The 22436-nt window shown below is 49.2% G+C and overlaps 1 protein-coding gene across 1 annotated transcript in view; it reads right to left on the bottom strand.

Moving 5' to 3' along the window:
* Mapkapk2 (MAPK activated protein kinase 2) overlaps window positions 1-15156 on the bottom strand; it is a 48457-nt gene extending 33301 nt beyond the window's left edge. The window contains exon 1 of the mRNA XM_032915020.1: window positions 14591-15156. Coding sequence (XP_032770911.1) covers window positions 14591-14827 — 237 coding nt within the window. The 5' untranslated portion in view covers window positions 14828-15156. The remainder of the gene's footprint in view (window positions 1-14590) is intronic.
* Window positions 15157-22436: the final 7280 nt, after the last annotated feature.

The following is a 22436-nucleotide window of genomic DNA, read 5'->3' as shown; positions in this document are numbered from 1 at the left end:
GTCTCTTGGCCTTGCCTGACAGCCAAAGGACCCAGGAATGCTGCTGCACCTCCCTAGACCCCTGGCTGCTGCACCTCCCTAGAGCCCCTGGCTGCTGCACCTCCCTAGAGCCCCTGGCTGCTGCACCTCCCCTGGAGCCCCCTGGCTGCTGCACTCCCTAGAGCCCTGGCTGCTGCACCTCCCTAGACCCCTGGCCGCTGCACCTCCCTAGACCCCTGGCTGCTGCACCTCCCAGAGCCCTGGCTGACCCCTGGCTGCTGCACTCCCTAGACCCTGGCTGCTGCATCTCCCTAGACCCTGGCTGCTGCATCTCCCTAGACCCCTGGCTGCTGCATCTCCCTAGAGCCCCTGGCTGCTGCACCTCCCTAGATCCCTGGCTGCTGCATCTCCCTAGAGCCCCTGGCTACCAAGGCTCCCTGAAAATGTACCTGGCAGGGTCCACACTGCAGTGTGCTAGTCCGTCTGCGGAGACTAAGCCCAGGCATAGGGTGATGCACTTTGCCATGGGTCTAAAGAAGATTAAGAACATCAAAGGATTTTTATAAGATCAAGAACAAAACTTTTACTCAATAAACAAATTGTTACATTATTTCTTTAATATGTAAGGTTTTCTTGAAAAATAATAAAGCTCCTGTCACTAAAAAATTTAAAAATTGGCTAGACAGATGGGTGGTTGCCAGACAGTGCAATTCTGACATGGGAATAGTCTAAAAATATGCATTCCTCGTCAGGGAGGGAGATGATACAGAACAATATAGAGTGACGTATCTGTATGAAAATGCTATAATATAGGCTAGCAAGATGGAGTAGCATGTGAAGGCACTTTTCTGTGCAAGCTTGAGGACCAAAGTTCAATCTAGGACTCCATAAAACACAGGAAAATTGCCCAGAAAGCTACACCTTCAAATGGTGTCCACAAATGAATCTGACGGTCAGTTTGGATAGGGGCCACAAGACTAGATGAGCATCTCTATGATGGGATGTTATCTGAAACAAACGAATTAAATATCTTGAAAAGATCCTTTTGTAAATGACTGGTTTCTAGCTGCCCTTCCCCGAGTCCCCTCTAAGTGGAGATGAATATAGAATGGATATAGAATGACTGCATCCAGATGTTCTGTGATGACAAAATGTCCTCTACTTGTGTTGCTAACACAGCAGCCAGCAGCTGACTCCTGGGCAGTGCAGATGTAGAGAGAGCTTATTTAATTTCAATGTAGATAACTACATCTGAGCACATGAGGGCTGTTCTCATGTTGGCCAGAGAGAGGTTTCTTCAGAATAGGACTTAAGCACTCAACTATGGGATCCAGGGGTCAAAATTCTGAGCCCACTCCGTCGACCCCTCTCCAGCCAACGACCGGATGACTAAGTCTAACAAAACAGTGTGAGAGGAGAAATCCACGGCGTGAGGTACTAGAAACAACAAGCCTAAACAAAGACTCTCACCAAGACGACCTCTACCTTTTCTCCCTTGGAACATACTGAATTCAGTACTTGCTCTGGTCAGTCCAACATCCTACCAGCAAGGAGCCCTCATTCCAAGGATGACCCAGAACGGCCTTAGAGGACTAGAGCTGGGACTCAAAGCTGAGGTGCACTGGAATTTTGGGGTTGTGTTGAAGTACAGAAAGCAAGGACAGAGGAAATTAATCTGAGCAAAGAAATAAAGGAAGTGAGTTAAGTTCTCGACTTTTCCAAATCTCACAAAGTTTTCATCATGAAAATATACCATCTCTGCATTTCCAAATACAGCTGGACTCCTGCCCAGATCCGGCCCAGAGGCCAAAATCAAACATGACCAAATTCCACATGAACAGGAGTGATTGTTCAAGCTTTGATCTCTCTACCTCACACACTGCTTATGCCTAAACACACAGTCCACATCTACCAGAAGGTAGTGATTGGAGTTGAGAAACAACAGCTACTTCGACCTTATGAAATACCACAGGAGTCCAGACCCAGGCGGCAGGAAGAGCCTGGGGCATCAGGGTCCATTCAAACAGCCCTCAACATCCAAGGAGGACCAACAACCTTCCACGTGTGTGAACAGATGTGTGGAGAACCGCAGACAGAAGCCTTCCCAAGATCCTCCGGCCAAGTCATGGCTACTTCCCTCTCTAGAGACACAGCTGGACTGCCGTAAGGACAGGCTCTCAGAGAAGGACAGAAAGTGTAGACAGGAAAGGAAGTCCTAGAAAGACTACATAAGAAAAAGACAGGGGGGTGGAGGCGGACAGATAATAAACCAGCCACGGCTACATGCTTGGTTTTTTTTTCTTGAAGTTTACTGGAAGATGGGGTTTTTTTCCCTACTTCTTACTCTATAAAAAGAAAAAAGAAAGAAAAATGTTGCAACTTCCTTTGTTACAGCGCAGACTTAGGAAAAAACCAGGCCTACCCCATTGCTTCACTTTCTCAACTGTATTAACTACCCTTCCTTCCCTAGCCCTGCCCTCTGCTCGCCCATGCTGAGATGACCAGGGCTGGGCACTGCTGGGCCTCCACCTATATGCCTAGACAGAATTAGCGACCTGGAGGACTCTGAGGCCCAAGGAAGGAGGAAAAAAGCCTCCGCTGCTTCAACCCCTACCCAGCACTCCTTGGTGCTCTCTCGCTCTCTCTCTCTTACCCAGCTCTTTAGAACAGTCAATTAACAGAAACATTCTCTCCTTGGTCAAACAAAAGAGAGCAGCCTGCAGCCCCACCCACTTGCTAGAGACCAGCTGCTGTCTACAGACAGATTGGATCAGGTGTGTGTCCACACTGTGTCCTGTGCCATGACGTGATCCCACCTCAACACACTCTGTCTTAGGGAGCCCAACCATGTGTCTCTGTTTCCTCTCCTGGCCACCCGCAGCCCTTTCTCTGTCACCTATCTAGCACTGGCTCCCTGAACCTTTCCATTGATTCATTAATAAAACTGAGTATCAGACCATAGGAGGATCTAGATTGGAGAGAAGACTGCAGTGGCAACGCCTTTTCTCCTTGATTTTATACAGTCTGTATAAATTTGTAAGTTCCAAAGACAAGTCCCACGAACCACCCTTATCATTATAGCAATTTGTACAAGAAAAGCATTCATGAATACTATAACACTAGTTACTAGGTCACCTATGCTCTGAATTATAATGGGACCAGGGAAGAACTACTCGGAGGCAGAACTGTGAACTACAAAAGGACCAGGTTTTAGTTAGGCACTCTCAGAGCCTGGCAAGGTAGTCCATACTGGCTATCTCAGCACCGGATGTCAAAGCAGAAAGACAGTACTGTTAAGGTCAGCTCAAGCTACACAGTGAAACCCTGTTTCAAAAAAGAAAAATAGGGGTAGGGGTGGGGGTTAGAGTTAGGCATTTCCATCATCTATAGCTTCTGGCCTTGGCTATTCCTTCTGCCTGATATACCGTCTTCTACAAGTACATTTGAGATTCAGCCATGAGTCACCTCTTCCAGGAAGCCTTTCCTAACCTGCCATTTAAAACTAAAACACCAGGCTGGAGAGATAGATGGCTCAGTGATTAGGAGCACTCACTGCTCTTCCAGAGGACCTCCAGTCCTAGAGGATCCGACACCTTCTTTGTGGGCACCACATGTACATGGTGCATGGTCATATAGGCAGACAAAACATCCACATACATAAAAATATTTTTTTAAATTAACAAGGATATAAACAACCACACACACAAAGAGACAGACAGGCAAAAACTCCTGACATTTCAGATCTTCTTCAGTTTTTATTTTCCATTCTGTACACACTGATATCTGACAAGTTCTACCATTTAATTAGTGTGCTCCATCTTCCCCTACAGGAACACAAGCCCCCTGCAGATGAGATTGGGCTTTGACTGTTTTATAAGCTGATATGTCCCCAGAACCTAAACTAATACTTAGCACTTGGTGTTGAATAACTACTAATGAGTTAATTATTCTGAACATGTTTCCTCTTCTGTAAAAAACTTACTTTGCAGTACTACTGCAAGGACTAACAAGGGTGTACACAGCATCTGATACATTGTCTCATCCGTGTACCTAGTACCACTGAAGGGACTAACAAGGGTGTACACAGCATCGGCTGCAGTGTCTCCCCTGTCACACCTGCCCCAAAAGAACCTGTTATTAATCCAAGAGCCCCTAGAACAGCTGAGCTTCCCACAGAGGTCTGAAAGACAGAAGGGTGATAGGAATCAAAGCCAGGGTGTGGCTCTGATGTATCCAAGGGAGGCTACAAAAGTAGTACTTGGCATTGCTATTTTTCTCTTTCTTACTTGCATCTTATGGAGGTGGGGGGTAAGACACACACATGCCACAGCACACATGTGGAGCCTGATGATCAAACTTGGGTCAGGCTTAGCAGGGTACCCAGTGAGCCATCTCACCAAACCTAATTAATCCAGTTAGTTACACTGGACCTGGGGGATAGGGAGAATGCAAGATTACCCTAAGGCAAACCCTGCTTAGAAATACAGGGTCTATCCCACATTGCTAAAATAGCAAAACAGACAGACAGACAGACAGACAGACACACACACACACACACACACACACACACACACACACACACACACACCCCTTGATGCCTCCAACCTCCTCCTATCTCAAAGTAGAGATGCAGCAGATGTGGTGTAGACTCAAGGGATGACAAGGATCTCTTTCCCATTCCAGGTTAATCCAGACATCCAGGCCCCTGATGGCCAGTCAGCAGGGAAGACAGGAGGCATGGTGGGGGAAAGCAAACATTTACAAACACTGGGTGAGTGAATAAAAATACTACAGCCAAGAGGAGGATAAAATAACCCCAGCCTGCAATACCAACACCACCACAACTGGTGAGAATGGCTCCCTGTGTAGTGCGCTCTTGACCCAGGTGACCACTTCTTTCTCAGCATTGAGTCATTTCCCAGTAATGGTTTGTAGTGACAATAAAGGAAAGGCATTCAGTGCACAAGTCTTGCTAAGTCAAGTCTGAGTCTTCCTATTTACAAACAGAGAAACTGAGGGAAGTCCAAGCATGGCCTAGGACTTGCTCAGGGCCACAATGGTAGAGCTAGAAACCAGGTCTCCTGGGTTCCATCTCCTATGCAAGCTTCAGGACACGGGAGATAAGTGGCCCCATGAGACTGACAGCTCTGACCTCAGACCCAGCGTATGACGCTCATGGCTGGTCTGTCTTGCGACACACAGGCACAACGCCAGAGGACAGAAAACACTGATCTGCATCTATGTCCCTGCTGTGGGTCTAGAGCTAGCCAAGGACTGTAGGGATCCGTCACATGTGTGACAGGAGGGTCTTCTTCACAGAGAAGACAGTGAGGGCCCCTGGAGTGGAAAAGAGAGGAGGGCTGTAAGAATCCCAGCAACGGAAACACAAGGTACCTCCTTGAATCAGAAGATCTGAATGGATGGAGGAAAAAATCACCCAAAAGATGACCCTGGAGCAGCAGCCAGGAGACGGGCAGGGCCTCATACTGACAGCAGAGGGCTTTACTATGTCCCTAGCTTAATCTCAGCACCCAGCCAGCACTGTCCCAGTCCTGAACTTCATTTTTAACGAGAGCATCGAGTCGCTATGCTGAGATGGGAGGATGGAGTTGGTGAGGGGGCTCAGTAGATAAGGGTGACAAACCTGACGACTTGGTTCAGCCCAAGGAACCCAGAAGGTAGAAGAAAGACGCCACGGGCACACACAGGCATGAGTATACGCTAAAATAAATAAATAAGTGCTTCATAAATTACAAAAGGAAAAGATGATGTAGAAAGAGGAAAGATGTAGGTTTCCAAGGAATCAATGACCTAATGCCGTACTGAACCAAACATCCCGCCTGTGGAGAAATAATGCACTTAAGATGTTTAGTAACAGGTAAGGGTCTCTTCCAATTGACAGGAAGGGTTACATTTTTTCCTACTTTCTTTTGTGGGGCAGAAGGAGCAGGAAAGGGCTCTAGGAATGGAACCCAGGGCCCTTTGTGTACATGCTAAGCACACGCTAAGCACATGCTAAGCACATGCTGTGCTACTGAGCCTCAGCTTCAGGACTCACTTGGGTATGAAAAGCTTCATGAAAGACTAGCCTTTGTAGGGGACAGAAAGAGCCAATTTAGTTAGAAGGAGGGAAAGGGGCAGGGGGAGGAGTGCAAGGAGGATACAGAGAGATAGATGCAAAGGAATGGGAATGGCAGATAAAACAAGTAAATATGCAAACATGAGGGGCTGATGAGACCCAGACCTGGGAAGCATCTGCCTAAGTCATTATAACAGGCAGGCAGAAGGAACCCAACCCAACAGGGAAGCTGGACACAGTGGACACAGTGGGGCTGCGGACTGGGAGAGACGCGCACCCCCCCCCCATTCCGCTGCTGCCTGGTCTCGATGTTGGCCTCAGTACTTTACTGTCCTCGTACTCCTCGGCCCTTCTCTCTGTTGCTTCTTGTCTACTTCACCACAGCTCAACCTTATTTCCTTTCAAAGAATCTGAGCTGAGGTGACATGAGCAGAGTGTGAGAGCCAGGTGAGGGGTGCGGCTAACAGCACAGAGGAAGGGAAAGAGCAGAGAGCAGATGATGAAGCCACAAAGGCACAAAATACCCCCTTACTGGCCTAGCCTCTCCAATACCACTCCGGGGCACGGGTGGGTGGTCCCCACCAGTCTACCTGAATTCCTAGGATGCTCTCAGTTCCTTCCCTGGTCATAATCCACTCCCTCACTGCAAGAAACTTGGAGCCCTACAGAAGCTAAGCATGGCAAGCAATCTGCAGACTCTTCCCTTCCTGTCTTCCCTCCCCAGCTCCTGCAAAGCCTGCTCCTTGGGAGTCTATCAGCTTTCTCCTAAGAACTGAAGGCTAAGGATGACGGCTTCCATGGGAAAGAGAGAAAGCCTGCTATTCTGAGGACAGGGGCCCCTTCTGTCACAGTTAAAAATAAACCTCTCGCCAACTCTGCCCAGCTCCTCCCATCTAGAGGCTAAGGGGTTGATGTAGAAGAAATACAGCCCTGGGGGCAACAGACCAGAGAGGACAGGTAGTCAACTCCACCGAGACAGAGGACTTCCCACGTCCTGCCTCTTGGCTCCTAACACTTATCCCACAGACCCTTGCCCCTCAAATACACCGTGATCCCGGGAAACAGACATGCTCTAACATGGATCAAGCCATGGCTTGTATCAACACCTGTCCAAGGACTGGAAAGCCCAGATAGAAGTGAAGGAGATGTTCTGCTGGTTGTCTCCAGCTAAGAGACGCTCTGCCCCACAGCTCCCTCATCTTGCTCCACAGAAGCCCCAGCAGTTAGAGAAAGAGGATACACCTAGACGGGTACCCCTGCCACTGCAGTGAGGAAGTAAAAGGCCTCCTGTCCTTGGTGTCCTCCTTAGGAGGTCCTGGCCCAACTCAGCGAGGAGGTGCTCAGAAAACCAGGGCCCAGTTACTCCTGGAAGTTGATATAATGAGGTCATACTTCAGGATGTGGTAACATGAGGCCACATACTGTGGGGTGGACAGTGCAACTTAGGAATAGGGCAAGAGGACAAAGACATAGCAAACTCCGTCTGGGCCAGACAGGATAGGCACTGAGGACAGACTGGCAACAGCTAAGAAGCAGGCAAGCATGGCAGAAGGCCTAACCATCTAAACACTTGCTTGCCTTTCTCTGTGTGGCCCTCTCCTGCCTGGGGAATGGCCAGGCAGCCCTTTGGAGCCTTTGTCCAAGTGAATAAAGACACCTGGAGAAGCCACGAGCACACCTCTCACCTTGCCCTCAGGCCAGAGATTTGCCCCAACTACCCACCACGCTCAGGCTGGAAGGGAAAGAGGCACAGAAGGAGGGCACAGGTGAAAATGGGATAAACAGTTCAGCGTGTGGCAAGCAGACCTGGGACAGATACCAGGGCCTCGCTACAAAGAGAGAAGTGCAGCCGCGGCCTGTTTATTTTTAGACACTGAGACAGAGGTTGCGTATCAGTCCTGGGCCAGAGGCAGGAGGCCAGGCTATAAAATGGCCAGTGCGGTCCAGAAGGCTCCTAATAACACGAATAGTCAAAATGCCATCGAAAGGGCCAACTCAATCACCTGCCCTGAAGGAGATGGAGGGCAAGAAGCTCCAAGAGAAGGTCAGCGGAGGCAGAAGCCAGGTAAAATATGTTACCTTTGCTTCAGTCAGAGGAAGACTCACCTAGGAGCTAAACAAGAAGGAAAGGCAACGGCAGAGCTCCCTCCTGTCTGCCGAGGCAGAAGCAGCTCACGGATGCCCAGAATTGCTACCTGCAGCCACTATGCTCGCTTCCCAGAGGAGTTCAAATTGGCACTAGTTAGGAGATGCCTGAAGCCATCCATCAAGAACCAGACGCCCTTTCATGTGACCCTTCTGGAGAGCTCAAGTTGCCAGTGATTTAAACACGTAGCTTTTCTCACCTTGAAGGGGAACATCCCATACAAGCAGAGGTTGACCTTGAGCTAAGGCCTAAGCTCCACCACCTCCCAGCTGGCGTACGGAGATGTTTACTGGACCACAGAATAAAGTCTCCAAGAATATGACAATGCCAGAGGCCAAGCCCAACCTCACGATCCCTCCTCCCCTGCACCTCCTCCCCGTCCAAACAAATCAGGACACGGGAGCCCGCATACACGCTAAAACACTGCTCGCCACGGGGAGGAGAAAGCAGTCTGCTCCAGATGTGCCCTCTCTACTTGCTTCCTTAATGGCCAGCTTTCCCTGAGGGCCAGTGGACCAACACAGAAACCCTAACGTCCTCACCGACTCTGGGAATCGGTCCCCACTTACAGACTCAGAACCCCTTGCCCATCACGGAGACTGTGGCTGAATTAAAAAGCACTTGTTTAGCGCTTGCCTAGGAAGCACAAGGTCCTGGGTTCGGTCCCCAGCCCCGGAAAAAAAGAAAAAAAAAGGCACTTGTTTGAGCCAATGATGTCTAATGCCTAGACAAACATTAGCCAGCGGTAGGGACATGGCTACAACTTGGCCATACTTACTCCCAAGTCAGGTGCCCCAGTGGCCTTCCAATGTCCCAATGACTTTAAAGGGCAAAGAGTCCTTCACTGAGATTCCTCTCATTTCGAGGCAAGAGCTGGCAGCGCCTCTCCTCCCTGCGGATACTCTCTGAGCTTTCACGAGAGAGGTCAGCGGGGCAGTAAAGATTATTACACATTACACCTGTCAGAGGGCATCTGCGCTGGCCCAGGTACTGGTGACCATTCAGTGCAGAGCGAGTCAGCAAGCCCCTCACCTGCCCTTGGCGTCTGGGGCCCTGGGTAGACTCTTCTGCCACTGCACACTGCCAGAGCCGCCTGGCGACAGCTAGAACCCAAATCTCAGTCAAGTCACACGATTAGTTAGCAGAGCCTAAAACCTAGACCGCTTGATGGTCTACTGTTGGTTTTCGTTTTGTTAGTGTTTAGATTATGTTTTCTTTTTTATCTAGCACATAACCCCTAAAAGCAGGTCCCTCTCTATTATATTTTAACTTATTATGAACTTATACACCTTGAAATATAAAATATTAGTGTTTAAGATCCTCAGGGGTATCAGTCCTAAGTAGCAGAAAAAGACACTTCAGTCTTACAGGTATGATAACATCTAGCTGTTCTGGCATGAGCCCCTTCTCCCTACCAACGCCCCCATTGACAAGGGAGGTGTGGAAAAGGCTTCTTGGGAGAAGAGCAGGGATCTGAGTTTGCGGCTGACAGGTCTTCAGCGTCACTTCCTGCTGGCAACCAGACAGCCTTAGGAAACCCACACCGAGAGCAGGTTCCACAGCATATGGCTGCACTGCCCACAAGCAAGCAAGGTGTTGAGACACACCAGGGAGCCTTTCTGCAGCAGCCCAGCCTCTTCCCCAATGGGATGGAGGAGGTGACAAGGATGACCAGGGAGTGCCCATTATTACTCAACTATCAAGAGATGTTGCAGTCCTACCAATAACTCTCCCCTGCCCACTCACCTCCATCCAAGGTATGGAACCACACAAAAGATGGCGGATGGGGCGGGGGCACTGAGACCTCAACATGACCCTTAGGAGGGTGTGACACAGAGAGGAGGCAGGACGATGAACACCGCTGTACCACACAAACAACCAGGGAGAGCAAAGCAGGTCTGCACCTCAAAACTATTCAGACCTAGGTGCTGGGACCTGCCCACCTCAGATGCCGTGACCTCTGACGCAGACCACTCACGTCCCTGGTTCCCGGAGAGAACAGGAGTGGGACTCTGAATCCCGGGATTTGGTTCCCGATCCACTGACATCCCCAATTCCTTCTTCTAACCATGCCTTCATCTTCCCCTAAAAAGAGCACCTTGTTTCCCAGACCCTACACCAATATGAGGCCCAGAGAGAGGGGCCCATGATGGTTTTTCGCCCTACTCCCCCACTTTTAGCCACCCAACCATAACTTTAACTAGAGATTTCAGATTCCGTGAAAAGTCCAAAATTCAAATGAAAAAGGACCGTTGGATATTAACTAACCCACTTCTAATCCTGCATCAAGAGAGACCCAGAGTCCTGCTTTAGTGGAAAGGTCAGGATCACGCCGGGTTGACGTATCTGCTGTCACCTTCCAAAAGGAATATTCTCTGAAGGCAGAAATTCAACCTTTCTGTCCAAAAATGTACAAACCTCCAATCTCAATGCCACCTAGCCTTTCTCTAGAAAATCCACAAGCCCTGCCCCGTCCTCCCCGAAAAGCAAAACAAACAAAAAAGAAAAAAAAAACACTTTAAAGCTGATTTGACCCCAAGACAAGTTACGTTCAGTCCTCGAGCCCCACTGCTCCTGACCTACTTGGTCTCCTGCTCTTCCCCTCAGCTCTAGCCACAGCCAGTTTCAAGACTTCTGGCAGGTCCGTTCATTCCTCAGGGGCCCGACAAGTTCCCACTGCCACTAGCCAAGGCTTCCCTCCCTCGCAGACGCCCGTCTTTCAGAACACCTCTATTCCTGGTCACGCGATGCAGCCCCCAGAACAGCAAAGTCCAGTAGTCTTTCCTGCGAGAATCAAAAAGCTTCCGCGTGCTCAAACTGTGGCTGGCAACTGCATTTTCCACTTGGTTTTATGCCTGCATGTTGGCTACTTTTACATAAACATCCATGTACAAAGAATGGCCAACATACCTGACAATGCTGCCCTAGACTACGTTTACTGATCTTGCCTTCTCCAAATAGGTTTCTTGACCCCCAACATTTTATAGGGCATTAATGCCTCTGCCCTCTAGCCTAATAAACATGTGGTCAATGCTCCACAAACCGTCGACTCCCTGGAACCAAACTGGATGGCACGATCCTCCCCTCCTGTTTCCATCCAGCAAGTGTCAAACTGAGACTGTCCCTGCCAGCCGCACTATCAGGCCATCTCTCCAGTGAGGACACAGAATGAGGACATTGCTGGAGAGGTGGGGCCCAGGCAGTGAGAGAGCGCTGGTGTTGCCCTTCAACAATGTCCCAGACAATGGTGAGAGGTTCTAATCTCCCCATCGTGTTACCAAAAGCAGCTACGTCACTGACCTAGTGAGGGAGGCACACTGGGGAAAGAAACTACAGGACCTTGCTTCCCTATCTGCGCAATGGAAAGATAAACAGAGATAAGTTATGACAACATTCCGTATCTTGCAAAGCAATAACACGCTTCACCTAATCGGCACTGAACAGCAGAGTGGGACAATAATACCAGCTTTAATTAAATTTGCTCAGCTAATACCTAAGCGTCACCATGACACAGTGAGGCAGAACGAAGCCATGTAGCCCCATGGGGAAGAGAGACAGCTCATACACAGACGGATTGAGACTGGGTGTCCCTACCAAAGAAATTACAGAATCCCCAAAGAGTAATAAAAAAGATGTCTATCACAAACTCCTTAATGGGGGTGGGGAGACCTGCTATGCATCCAAAACTCAAGGGTCAGAGCAGCTCCTCAGACCCCAGGCACTCTGAAGCAGCAACCGGACACTCGCTGTCAATACCACGGCAGTTACAAGTCGAGAGGGGCCCGAGACTAGGAAACAGAGGAACCGGGTTCAGTTCTCGCCTCGGTCAAGGGAATGGCAGGAATCAACACTTGCCTTCAGCAAGTTGTGTCTTCGTTCTGGGCCTGGGTTTTCTCATCAACTAAATGAATGTGTTGGATGGTGAGGACTTCTCAACTGGTTTCCGACTGACTGGAAGTGTGTGCATGACTAGGGGCTAGCAAGCAGGGACGGGCAAGCAAGGTGACAGCATCCACCAGAAGCATCCAAACATCGGCTTTCCCAAGAGAATAAAGAAAAGTAGCAGGACCAGCTGGTTCCTTTACTTATTTCTTCTTATTTTATGTGTACGGGTGTTGTGCATGTGTGCGTGTGCGTGTGCATGCATGTGCATGCGTGTGCATGTGTGTGTGTGTCTCAAGTGCATAATGGTGAGCACAGGGGACAGAAAGAATGTCAGATGTCAGAATCCCTGGAACTGGAGTCACAGGTAGGTGTTACCCACCTGAGTCCTCTGCAAAAGCAGCAACCGCTCCTCACTGCTGGGCCATCCTTAGGTTAGTTTTTATTTTTTTTTTAAGCCCCGGTTTCACTTAATGGAACAAAGAGCAGAACCTAGGAGCAGCCTTCATTTCCCATCATTCCTCGGGGCTATAAGACAGGCTTCTAGGCTTCTAAATCCCCGTGAGAGCCAGGCTGGGCACTACGTCCCTAGGCATGGACTCAGTACACTGTATAGAGCACAGGTCTCTTCCCAGCACCCAAAGGGATCATCAACCCAGCCTGTTCCACTGTTTCCTCTCCCCGTGCTGCCCCCATTGTTTTGAAATCATTTCACTACTCAGCACCTAAAGTTTTCAAAGCGTAAGACTCGGCGGCGGCGGTGGTGCGTGCCACTGAAAGAGGATTTCTTTTAACCAGATTTCCCTCAAGGCTGCGATTACGTCTTAGCCAATATTTGGGTATGAAAATGCTGTTGACACGGCTGCCACTCTCCAAACATCTTGGCTCTCCTTTCTTCCTCTACTCAAAATCTCAACACAAAGATGTACGGGAAATCTGCAATCTGGCAGCTGAGTCAGCCTGGAAGATCTGGGAGCGGGCTGCTTGTCAAAACAGTCTTCACCCACCCCTGACTAGAGAAGGGTTAGCATGAAGACGGCTTAATATGCTGCTAGCTTCTTTGCCTCTCAAAACTATCCAAAGGAGAAAAGTACACGAACTTCCGTTAACTATACCAGAAATCTGAATTGACAGCCTAGAGCACTTCAGAGGACGGTGTATTCGAACAGAATAGGAAGGGGTGAAGCAGGTTTTTCTGTTATCGTTGTGAAGTCTTTAGACTGTGTTCCAGCTAAGCAAGAGAATGAACAGCCAGTGTCCCCAGTCTGCTGATGGGTAAAGGCAGATGGCACGGCAGAGAGAGAAATGTTTCCGGAAAGAACATCTGTCACTTCCTCAACAATACAGTTAACTGTGGTCAAACTGTTCCCTAGCCTCCAGTCCCCAAGGTCAGAGCCACCGTTCGACCCAATCAACTCCTTTCCTCACTTGGTTACTAACAGGGAAAGAGAAGTGAAAAGTACAGACGCTTCAGTATTTGGGGCCGTGTTAAGAGTCCCTCCCCAGCATTCACACCAAGCAACATTTTTAATGTGATGTTGAAGATGAAAACAGCAAAAACATACAAAGTCCCAGGTTTGGGTCCCGCATATGACAACAGTCTCAACTGTCTATCCGTACTATAGAAGGGCTGGAACAAAGCAAGTTGTGTGGGCTGAGGGGGAAGAGAAAAATATAACACAGGAAGTAGTTTGCTCCTCCAATCAATTGAGACACCTCAGGAGAAAGAAACCTGACAAGTGACCTTTAGAGATACAGTGTAACCTGAAACCCTTGAGAGAAGAAAACTTTGCAGTGACCCTGAATGACAGAGTCCGGTGGTTCACTAAGACCTTTTGAAATCCCCATTCTCCACTACCACAGACAGAAACAGAGGCAGGCAGACGTAGAGAAATTAAGAGTGGGTTTCCCACATGCAGGAATAGTGTTTTCCTGCCTTTGAGTCTCCAGCTACGAGGGACCAGTTTATCAGCACTGGGCCAAGCCTTGGCTTACAGACAAGGCTTCCAACGGTGGAGGGAGCAATGGAAACAGCGCGGCGCAGCCTAAGGGGTAGCGCAGGCCAGGCGCTGGCGGTTCCAGACAATCGCGGGGCACGGAGGCGGGGTCCCCAGTCTCCAGCGCCGCGCCGACGCGCCCCAGTGCTGCGCGCCGACCTCGCGAGGCCGGGGAGAGCGAAGTCACATTCCGGCTCCCAAATAAGGAGTAGGGTTAAGGAAACCTCAGAGAGCGAACTTCTCCAAACCGACCGACCAACCAGCTCAATGAGTAAAGGGCCTTTTGTGCCCGCAGAAAGGAAGGAGGGAGGGAGGATGGGGCCACCGTGTCCTCGGCGCCGGGTGAAGCGATCAGAGGCCGTCCCGGACCCAAGCGTGGCCTCCCGGCTGGATCCCACTCACACCCCAACATGGCAGTCCCCGTGAGTCCTCTCGGGTGCCGGCCACTCGCGGGGTGACCGGAAGCTGCACCGGATCCCAGCGCGATCCCGGGCGGCCCAGACTTACCTTTAGGGCGAATTTTTGCTGGGTTCTCTTGTCGAAGATCCGCAGCACCTTCCCGTTGATGCCCAGGCCAAGCACTTGGCTGGTGACCTTGTAGTCGTCGGTGATGGCGTTCTTTCGGATCTGCAGGCCCGACTTGACGTGGAACTGGGGGAACGGCGGCGGCGGCTGGGCCGGGGCGGGTGGTGGCGGGCTGGGGAACGGCGCCGGCGGAGTCTGGCCCGGAGAGCCCGACAGCATGGTGCCCGGCGACTCGCGCGCAGAGGAAGGGGCCGCGGCCGCCCCCTCCTCCGGCTCGGGCCCGGGTCCCCGCCACGCCCCGCCCGGCGGCGAAGTTTGCTCCGGGCTGGAGCCGGCTGCCCCGCCCCGGCCCGGCTCCAGGCTCGGCGGGTCGCGGGGCCCCGTGGGTCCCGCTGTGCGCCGCGGGCGCCCACCAGCCCTGCTCCCTCCCCCCGGAGACGTGCGCTCCGGGGAACGCGGGACGGCGGGGCCCGGCCGGGGGAATCGCGGCGCCGAGAAGTACCAGCCCGGGGGCGGCGGCCGCGTCACAGGCTGCTCAGCGTCCTGGGCTAGTCCTTAAAGGGGAGGATCGAGGGTGGGGCTTGGGAGAGGCGTGGGCTTGGGGGAGGGGTGGGCCTTAAAGGGGAGGAAGTCCAGTGGCGGGAGAGCATAGGGAGTGCGAGCTAGCGGTCAGGAAGAGAGCACCAAGAAATCCTAGTTCTTAACCCGGGGCAGGCAGAGGGAAAGGGAAGGAGGGCAAAAGAAAAGAGGCTGGATAATTCAAACAAAACCCTCACTTCTCCAACTGCTTGGATCTAGAAGACAGGTCATCGGGGAATTTGAGGAGGCGGTGTATTTTGAAAGAAACGGATAATTGATAAGAATCTTCCTACGTGGACCCTGGGGGTGGGGGCTACCCGGGCAGTGCGGGGAGCCGGGGGCGGAGAGGGGAGGCGGGGGTTACAGAGACTATTCATCCTAAGATTAGGCGTCAGGCAATAGTAGGGATTTCCTTAATATATTTGTGAGTTTTACTTTTTTTTTCCCTCATGGACTTACTGTTTTTCTGAGACTGTATTGCTGTGTTATCATGACCAATTTAGTTATTATGCATTTGAACATATTTTTATGTAAACCCAACATGACCCAAGATAGGAAACGGATGAGGCACTGTAGCCGCCTGTAATCCAGGGTTATCTGCAGGAGGCTGAAGCAGGAGGATGACCTGTCAGAGGGCCAGCCTGAGCAACAAAGGCAGACTGTGTCTCAAAATACCCATAAACTTCATGTCTCTCTGGGAGGTACACCTATGCCTTTGTGTTCTAAACTCATTGAGATTATAGACCAAGGGGAAAGGCAAGGGGAATAGTTCTTGGGTGGTTGAGGAAATCATCCCTGAGGCTATGACCAATAGCTATTCCTGTAGTAGCCTAGTTCTAGTAGAAGTAGAAAAGGGCATTGGAGACATAGCCCAGGAGAATAAGGTTCACCCTGTTTAGATTTCCAGAAGAGGCTTGTCCCAAGGAAGACAGAGGTGGACAGGTAAAGGACTGTAGTTCCCCTCTTGAGATCCAGCAAAACTGAGATGACTGGTCCCCTTTCAAGAAGCACTTTTTTCAGCACTAGGTTCCATGCTCCTGGCTTACCCCTGTGGTGATAATGCTAACCCAGGGGAATGGATAGATGCAGTAGTTGGGTCAGCAGTGTGGCAGATACAGACCTGGGAATAGAAAGCAAATTAGCTCACTTCAATCTGCAGCTGGACAGATCCCTTCCACATTGCACATGGGCTAGACAAGTCCCGGTTTCAACGACACTGCTTGAGGCTATGGAGATGCAGGAACAGGGAAAGGAATCTGGAGATGAGGAGGTGGAAGGCCTCACTGGCTCCAGCGGAAGGAGTTCCCATCCTGACTCACTCAGTTCTGTGTTGCCCCATGTACCCACAGAGGGTCTTCAGAACTTCTCATTGGCATTGGCCGTCACCTGTCTCTTTGAGCTATTCAGAGGCAGCGAGGCACAATGGGAAACTACAAAATAGAAATGAACAGAATCCAGCTGTCCTAAAAAGGTGTGAGAGGTATAACATCCAATACCAGAAATAAAAATTTTCAATTCCCTGGGTTGCATACTGGGCTTCTCAAAAGGAGCCACTGACAATTTAGTCAGTGACAAACTGAACTAGGGGGGATATCTCCAGAGCTGAGACAATCTCCTGGACACCTGGCCAGAGGAGATAACGGGGCCAGAGCTGAGCTGGTCTCTGGAATTCAAGGTCTCATCAAATATAATGAAACTAACATAGCAGCTAGTCAAAAGTATACTAACGTCACTGCTTTGCCCCTACCATTCATATTAGAAGTTATTAGAGGTTATCTAATCCTTCTGGAAAAGTCCCCTAGCCCTGAATAAAAGGAGGCCTGCAAGCCCCTCAGGTTCTCACCATTTCCATGAATGGTTGACCCCTGCGTGCTGGTGATTTCTGCAGAATAAACACTCTTTGCCTTTGCATGCTATTTGAGTCTGGGGTCTTCCTTCAGCAATTCTTGGACCCTAACAGGTACCTTAAGCAAATCATTCTTAGCAGTTCTCTCTAGGAAAATGAAAAAGATCCTAACATTTCCATTTACGACTGAGGAGAAACTGAATGTGATGGTGTCCACGAGAACGCTTTACAGAGCATACAGCATCAGTTCTCGTGAAAGATTAAACGCCACCATCCCTCCAGCTTTGCTTCCTTGTTCCTCGTTCTGTTCCCATTGTGTGGCGACCTGTTCCAGACACTGAGCAGCCTTCCTGTGTAAGGGGAATTCTGGGAAGATGCCTAGACCTGAGGTCTTAGGAATAATGGATCACAGAGACCCAGTGAAGCGTTTCTCCTGGAGTTACAAAAGCCAGATGAAGCTAGAGAGCACCACACAGGACAACCACAACACACACACACACACACACACACACACACACACACACACACACACCACCACCACCACCACCACCACCACCACCACCACCACCACACACACACACCAGAAAAGAACACTCATGTGAGCACAGCTCCAAAGGACAGGGCACCTGGCATGGAACAGTATGAATGAGTAACCCATGGCTAGCTGGCCGGTAAGACGAACCACAGGAAAAGACACTACAAGAGACCCAGAACCTTCCATTCTAACACTGGCTAGCCATGTGACCTTACAAAAGTCCCTTGCCCCCTCAGTTCCTTCTTTCCTGTCTAAAAAACAGTAGCAATGGCATCTGTTCTGCCCACGTTGTAGAGATATTATAAGGACAAAATAAAGCCTGGAGTCCTGCTTGTCTAACACCAGGCTCTCAGCCATCTGTAGTGAGCTGCTCAAGCAAAAGCTGTTGAGGATGTGTAAAAGCACTTCAAAAGGTGGAAGTCAGGTTGGGGTTGTAGATCAGAAATAGAGTATATGCTCATCATGTGCAAAGTCCAGGCATGAGCCCCAGAAAAGCATTACAAAGATGTAGGGAATCTAGTTACAAAAAAACATTTAGGATTTATATTGACATGCAGATCAATACCATGTAATATAGCATACATGAAGACAATTGAAGCACCACACGTATATAGAATTGTATCAGTTGCCGTCCTGGATTCGCAGCTCATGTTGGTTGTTAGAGGATTGGTCTCTGCGTTTCTGTTTTTCTTAGGTCATAGTTCCTTAATAAATCCAGAGGCACCTGTGGTCCCACTGCCGAAAACATGAACTCAGACTTTGACAACAGCGTGCATCTAAAGCGTTGAATCCTCAGACGACCCTCCGGCCCATCCCTGTGTGTCACTCAAGACAACCATCACTGCGCGCTCTAGTCACCTTTCCCGTGCTTCCCTCTTTATACGGCTTTAGTTTAGGAAGACATGCTTCAAGGTGTCTTTACAGGCCGGAGAGAATGGTTTAAACCCGCACTCATCTTTGGAGGATGACGACGGAGGATTGGTGCAAGCTCCGAGGCCACTCTAGGCTACATAATGAGTTTAAGGGAAGCCTGGGCTACGGCGTGGCATGACTCTGTCTCAAACAAACCAAATTTTTAAAGAAATGATATAATGGATGAAGCTCAAAGTATCTCTTAAAAGAAGAGAAGTGGCCAGCAAGATGTGGTTACAAAGTATCCACCACCATCTCGTGGCAGCATGGGCAGCAACAGGTGAGTGATGGCTCTATACCCAGCAGGTGTTCGGGTTTCTCACAACTTGGATTGTCTTGTTTAACTCTCTCGAATGTCTATAGCTGAGATTGCCAGTTGATTTAGCCAGTCAATGCCATTTTAGCCTCCCACTCTTTGACAGTGACAGAGATGCAATATTTAGCTAAGTATATGCCTGTCTAAATACAAAATTCACCTCGTAATCTCTCTACATCTGTTCCAGCGGGTTCCTATGCAAGATTTTAAGTTCTAGGCAGTGACCCACAAATGAAAGTGATATAAGGGAAAATGCGTTTCCTCTGAGGTTAGAACATCCCATCTTGGAGGAGCACTCCATAAGACATGGGAGTCTTATGAAATAACAGGATGTTTTAAGGGGAAGTGAGGCATTCTGTCACAGAGAAGCTCTTTAACACCAGAAGTAAACAATTTGAAGGCTTCGAGAAGTCCCTGAAACTCCCTGATCCAGTAGATCTCTCCTTCCCCAAGCATACATAGGTATAAAGACTGTAGAGAGACACTATCAGAGAAGCTAAGTTGCCTAAAACAGGCTCAGACCAGCCAAGCTACTTGGGAGAAACAGAGACCAGACCAGCTGCCTGGAACGGACTCGGAGCAGCTGAACTCCCTGGAAAGGATACTCTCTAGCCAACTGCGCTACCTTACAAGTTAATAACAAACTCTGTGTTTCCAGTTTTCACGAGTGGCCACCCATCCTGGGATGATCTTCAGTGATGCGGCTTTCTCTGAGTCATTTCTGCCCCTGTAGTATCCCCTTGCCCATATTTCTGTAAGTAACACCACTGAAACTCTTTGATTAACTAGGTTGTACTTTGGTGGTACCCTTACTTTGGTCTGTCATTGGTTCCCTGTTCGGGATGAGCAGAGGTTTGCTATGTCACCCCAGGAATAGTGTCACGAAACACCCCCCTCCTCTTTTCTCTTCCCTGTTAACTAGAATGAAAGTCTCTGGAAGTTGGGCAGCCCTCTTGGATCATGGAAGTGAAGGTTGTAGCTTGAGGGTGACAGATAAAATGACAAGGAACCCTGTGTCCTAATGAACGTAGATCGATAATTTGAGTTTTAAAATACTCACATAGATCTTTATATGGACAACAAATGAATGCTCTTCTTCTTCTTGAAGGGCATAGTGTTCTAGACTTTCTATTACAGCAAGAGCTACCCTATAACCCAACCCTATGTAATGAGTTGCTAGTCACAAATATCTATTCTATAAATGAGAAAAGTGAGCTCTAGAGAAATGACTCCATTGGGGTTGTTCTTCCAGCCAAGGTCAGAACCAAGTCTTTCTGACCCACAGTCCAAACTTATGGCTCCTATATAAGTCCTGAGCAGACATATTCCCATGTGTCCCTCTTGAGAGCTTTTGGGAGCTTCTGGCAAGAAAGCACTACTTGTGTGTCACTACCCAAAGAGCACCCTCTCCTACAGAGACACACTGCTCTTTTTGATGGAGCGTACAGCCCTAGAGAGACACATGTGGAATGGTGAGGAATGAAGGTGGCGCCCTTTTAGCCATCCAGATTGACAGGCTCAACTCTGTTAATAAATACCAAGATGTCGTGGTCAAATGGCCCTCACACCCATCCACAAATTGTCGACGTCTAAGACATGGTTCTCCCATTCCTAAGCAAGAATATTCTAAAGAAGCATTGACTAGAACCCCATTTTAAATCGACTTTAAGTCTCACAGCCTTCTTTCCATCTTGGCCTGTTATGTTTTTATTTTATTTTTATGTGTGTGTGTGTGTGTGTGTGTGTGTGTGTGTGTGCGCACGCGCGTTTACATGCGTGCTCACACGGTTTTGTGCGCACACGCGTTTGCAGGTGCCCACAGACCCAGAAGAGGGTGTCAGGCTCTCTTTTTTTTTTTTTTTTTTTTTTTTTTTTTTGGAGCTGGGGACCCGAACCCAGGGCCTTGTGCTTGCTAGGGCAAGCTCTACCACTGAGCTAAATCCCCAACCCCCCTGTTATGTTTTTATAACAATGTAGCTGGGCAGCTGTGGCAAACACCTTTAATCCCAACACTCCATCTCTGAGTTCAAGCCAGCCCGGTCTACAGAGTGAGTTCCAGGATAGCTAGGGCAACACAGAAACCCTGTCCCAAAAAAAAAAAAAAAAAAAAAGAAACAAACAAACAACCCCCCCCAAAAAAAACCAAGGTCAATGACTGGAGCCAATGACAGTATCTCTTCTCCAAACATACCTAGCCCCCAGTTCAAACCAGCAAGGAGTAAGAGTTTCCTATTTTATTCTGATGTGGTATGAACGGTAGACAGTGCAGAGTGGAGACCTATGGAGGTCAGTTTCTTAGAATGTTCAGAGAGCTTCTCTGGGTAAGACAGAACCACCTCTGACAGACTGAAAGACAGGTGCACACAAATGAAGAAGCAGCTCTGTGTCTGTGGCTGGTATGGCTGACAGATCAGTGCTCCGAAGCCCTCACGCTGGCAAAGGACCATGACTCAATGCCCAAAGGCACCAAGCTGTCTTCAAGTCATAGGAGCAAATTTCATAGATAAACTGAGAAAATTTCCAATGGCATAAATATATAAGAATCCTTAGTAACAGAAATGTCTGAGCCAGAAAGCGACTTCAAAATAGTAGTCTCCGTGGTTCCCATCCTCCCCTCCATTTTACAAAAAAAAGAAACTCTCCCCAAAACACGTGTTGCTGGCAATGACTTTCCGGGGACCCTCCTAGGGAAGGAAGTGCTGGGCTCCCCCACAGGAACCCTTGTCTGCAGCCCATTCTTGAAGCCACAGTGAGGAATAACCAGAGCAGCTGTGAAGAACAGGAATGGAAAGAGAAAGAGGAAACTACCAAAGAGGAATGGAAACTTGTCCTCTGTAAGTCAACAGACACACCAGGCCGGCCCAGTGGCTCTTAAATCTAGATCGCACCACGGGGCTGCCAAGTGTCAGGAAGAGAGGGAAATATCTACTTGCGTTCCAGAAGGCCCAGCCCAGGTTCCTGTATCAAGGGTTCTGCCCTCTGGTATCCTGCACACCACTTGTGCTCTCCACCGTACAGCATGGATAATGCACTGGGGGAGGAAGCAAAGAAAAAGGAGCTCACCATCCAGGAATACAGTACAGCTAGAGTAGATCAGTGAAAAGGACCCATGGCTCTTTGCCTGGTGACCAGGTGATGCCTGGTAAACAGACTGGAAGGAGTGTAGGGAAAGGTAGTGAAGACGCGTGTGAGAGTATACAGACCTAGGTTTCTTTAAATTAGAATGATGAACAGCTTCATGGAAGAACGGAAGTTTGAAGCAGCCAAATATGGAGGAATCAAGTCCAGGGGTTCAAATTCCAGTCACACCTCAATGTTGCCTTGTATGGTGAAGAGATGTTATCCCCTTGACTCAACACAAGAACGATATCTTCAACTGTTCTTGGCACATAGTAGCTAGCTTCTATCTGAATTGTTATATGACAGATACTTTTCATAAGAATTATCTCATTCTGCTGGGGATGTAGCTCAGTGGCAGAGCACGATACACACACACACACACACACACACACACACACACACACACACACACCACACACACACCTAATTTTAGCTCTCAGAAGGACGCAGCAGGATTGCTACAAATTTGAGGCTATCCTGTGCTACATGAGTTCCAGTACAGCATAGGCTACAATGTAAG

This window comes from Rattus rattus, chromosome 10 (assembly GCF_011064425.1).
Source record: "Rattus rattus isolate New Zealand chromosome 10, Rrattus_CSIRO_v1, whole genome shotgun sequence".
In the NCBI taxonomy this organism is placed as follows: Eukaryota; Metazoa; Chordata; class Mammalia; order Rodentia; family Muridae; genus Rattus; species Rattus rattus.
The sequence above is the reverse complement of the archived record's forward strand: the minus strand, read 5'-3'. Positions and strand labels throughout refer to the sequence as shown.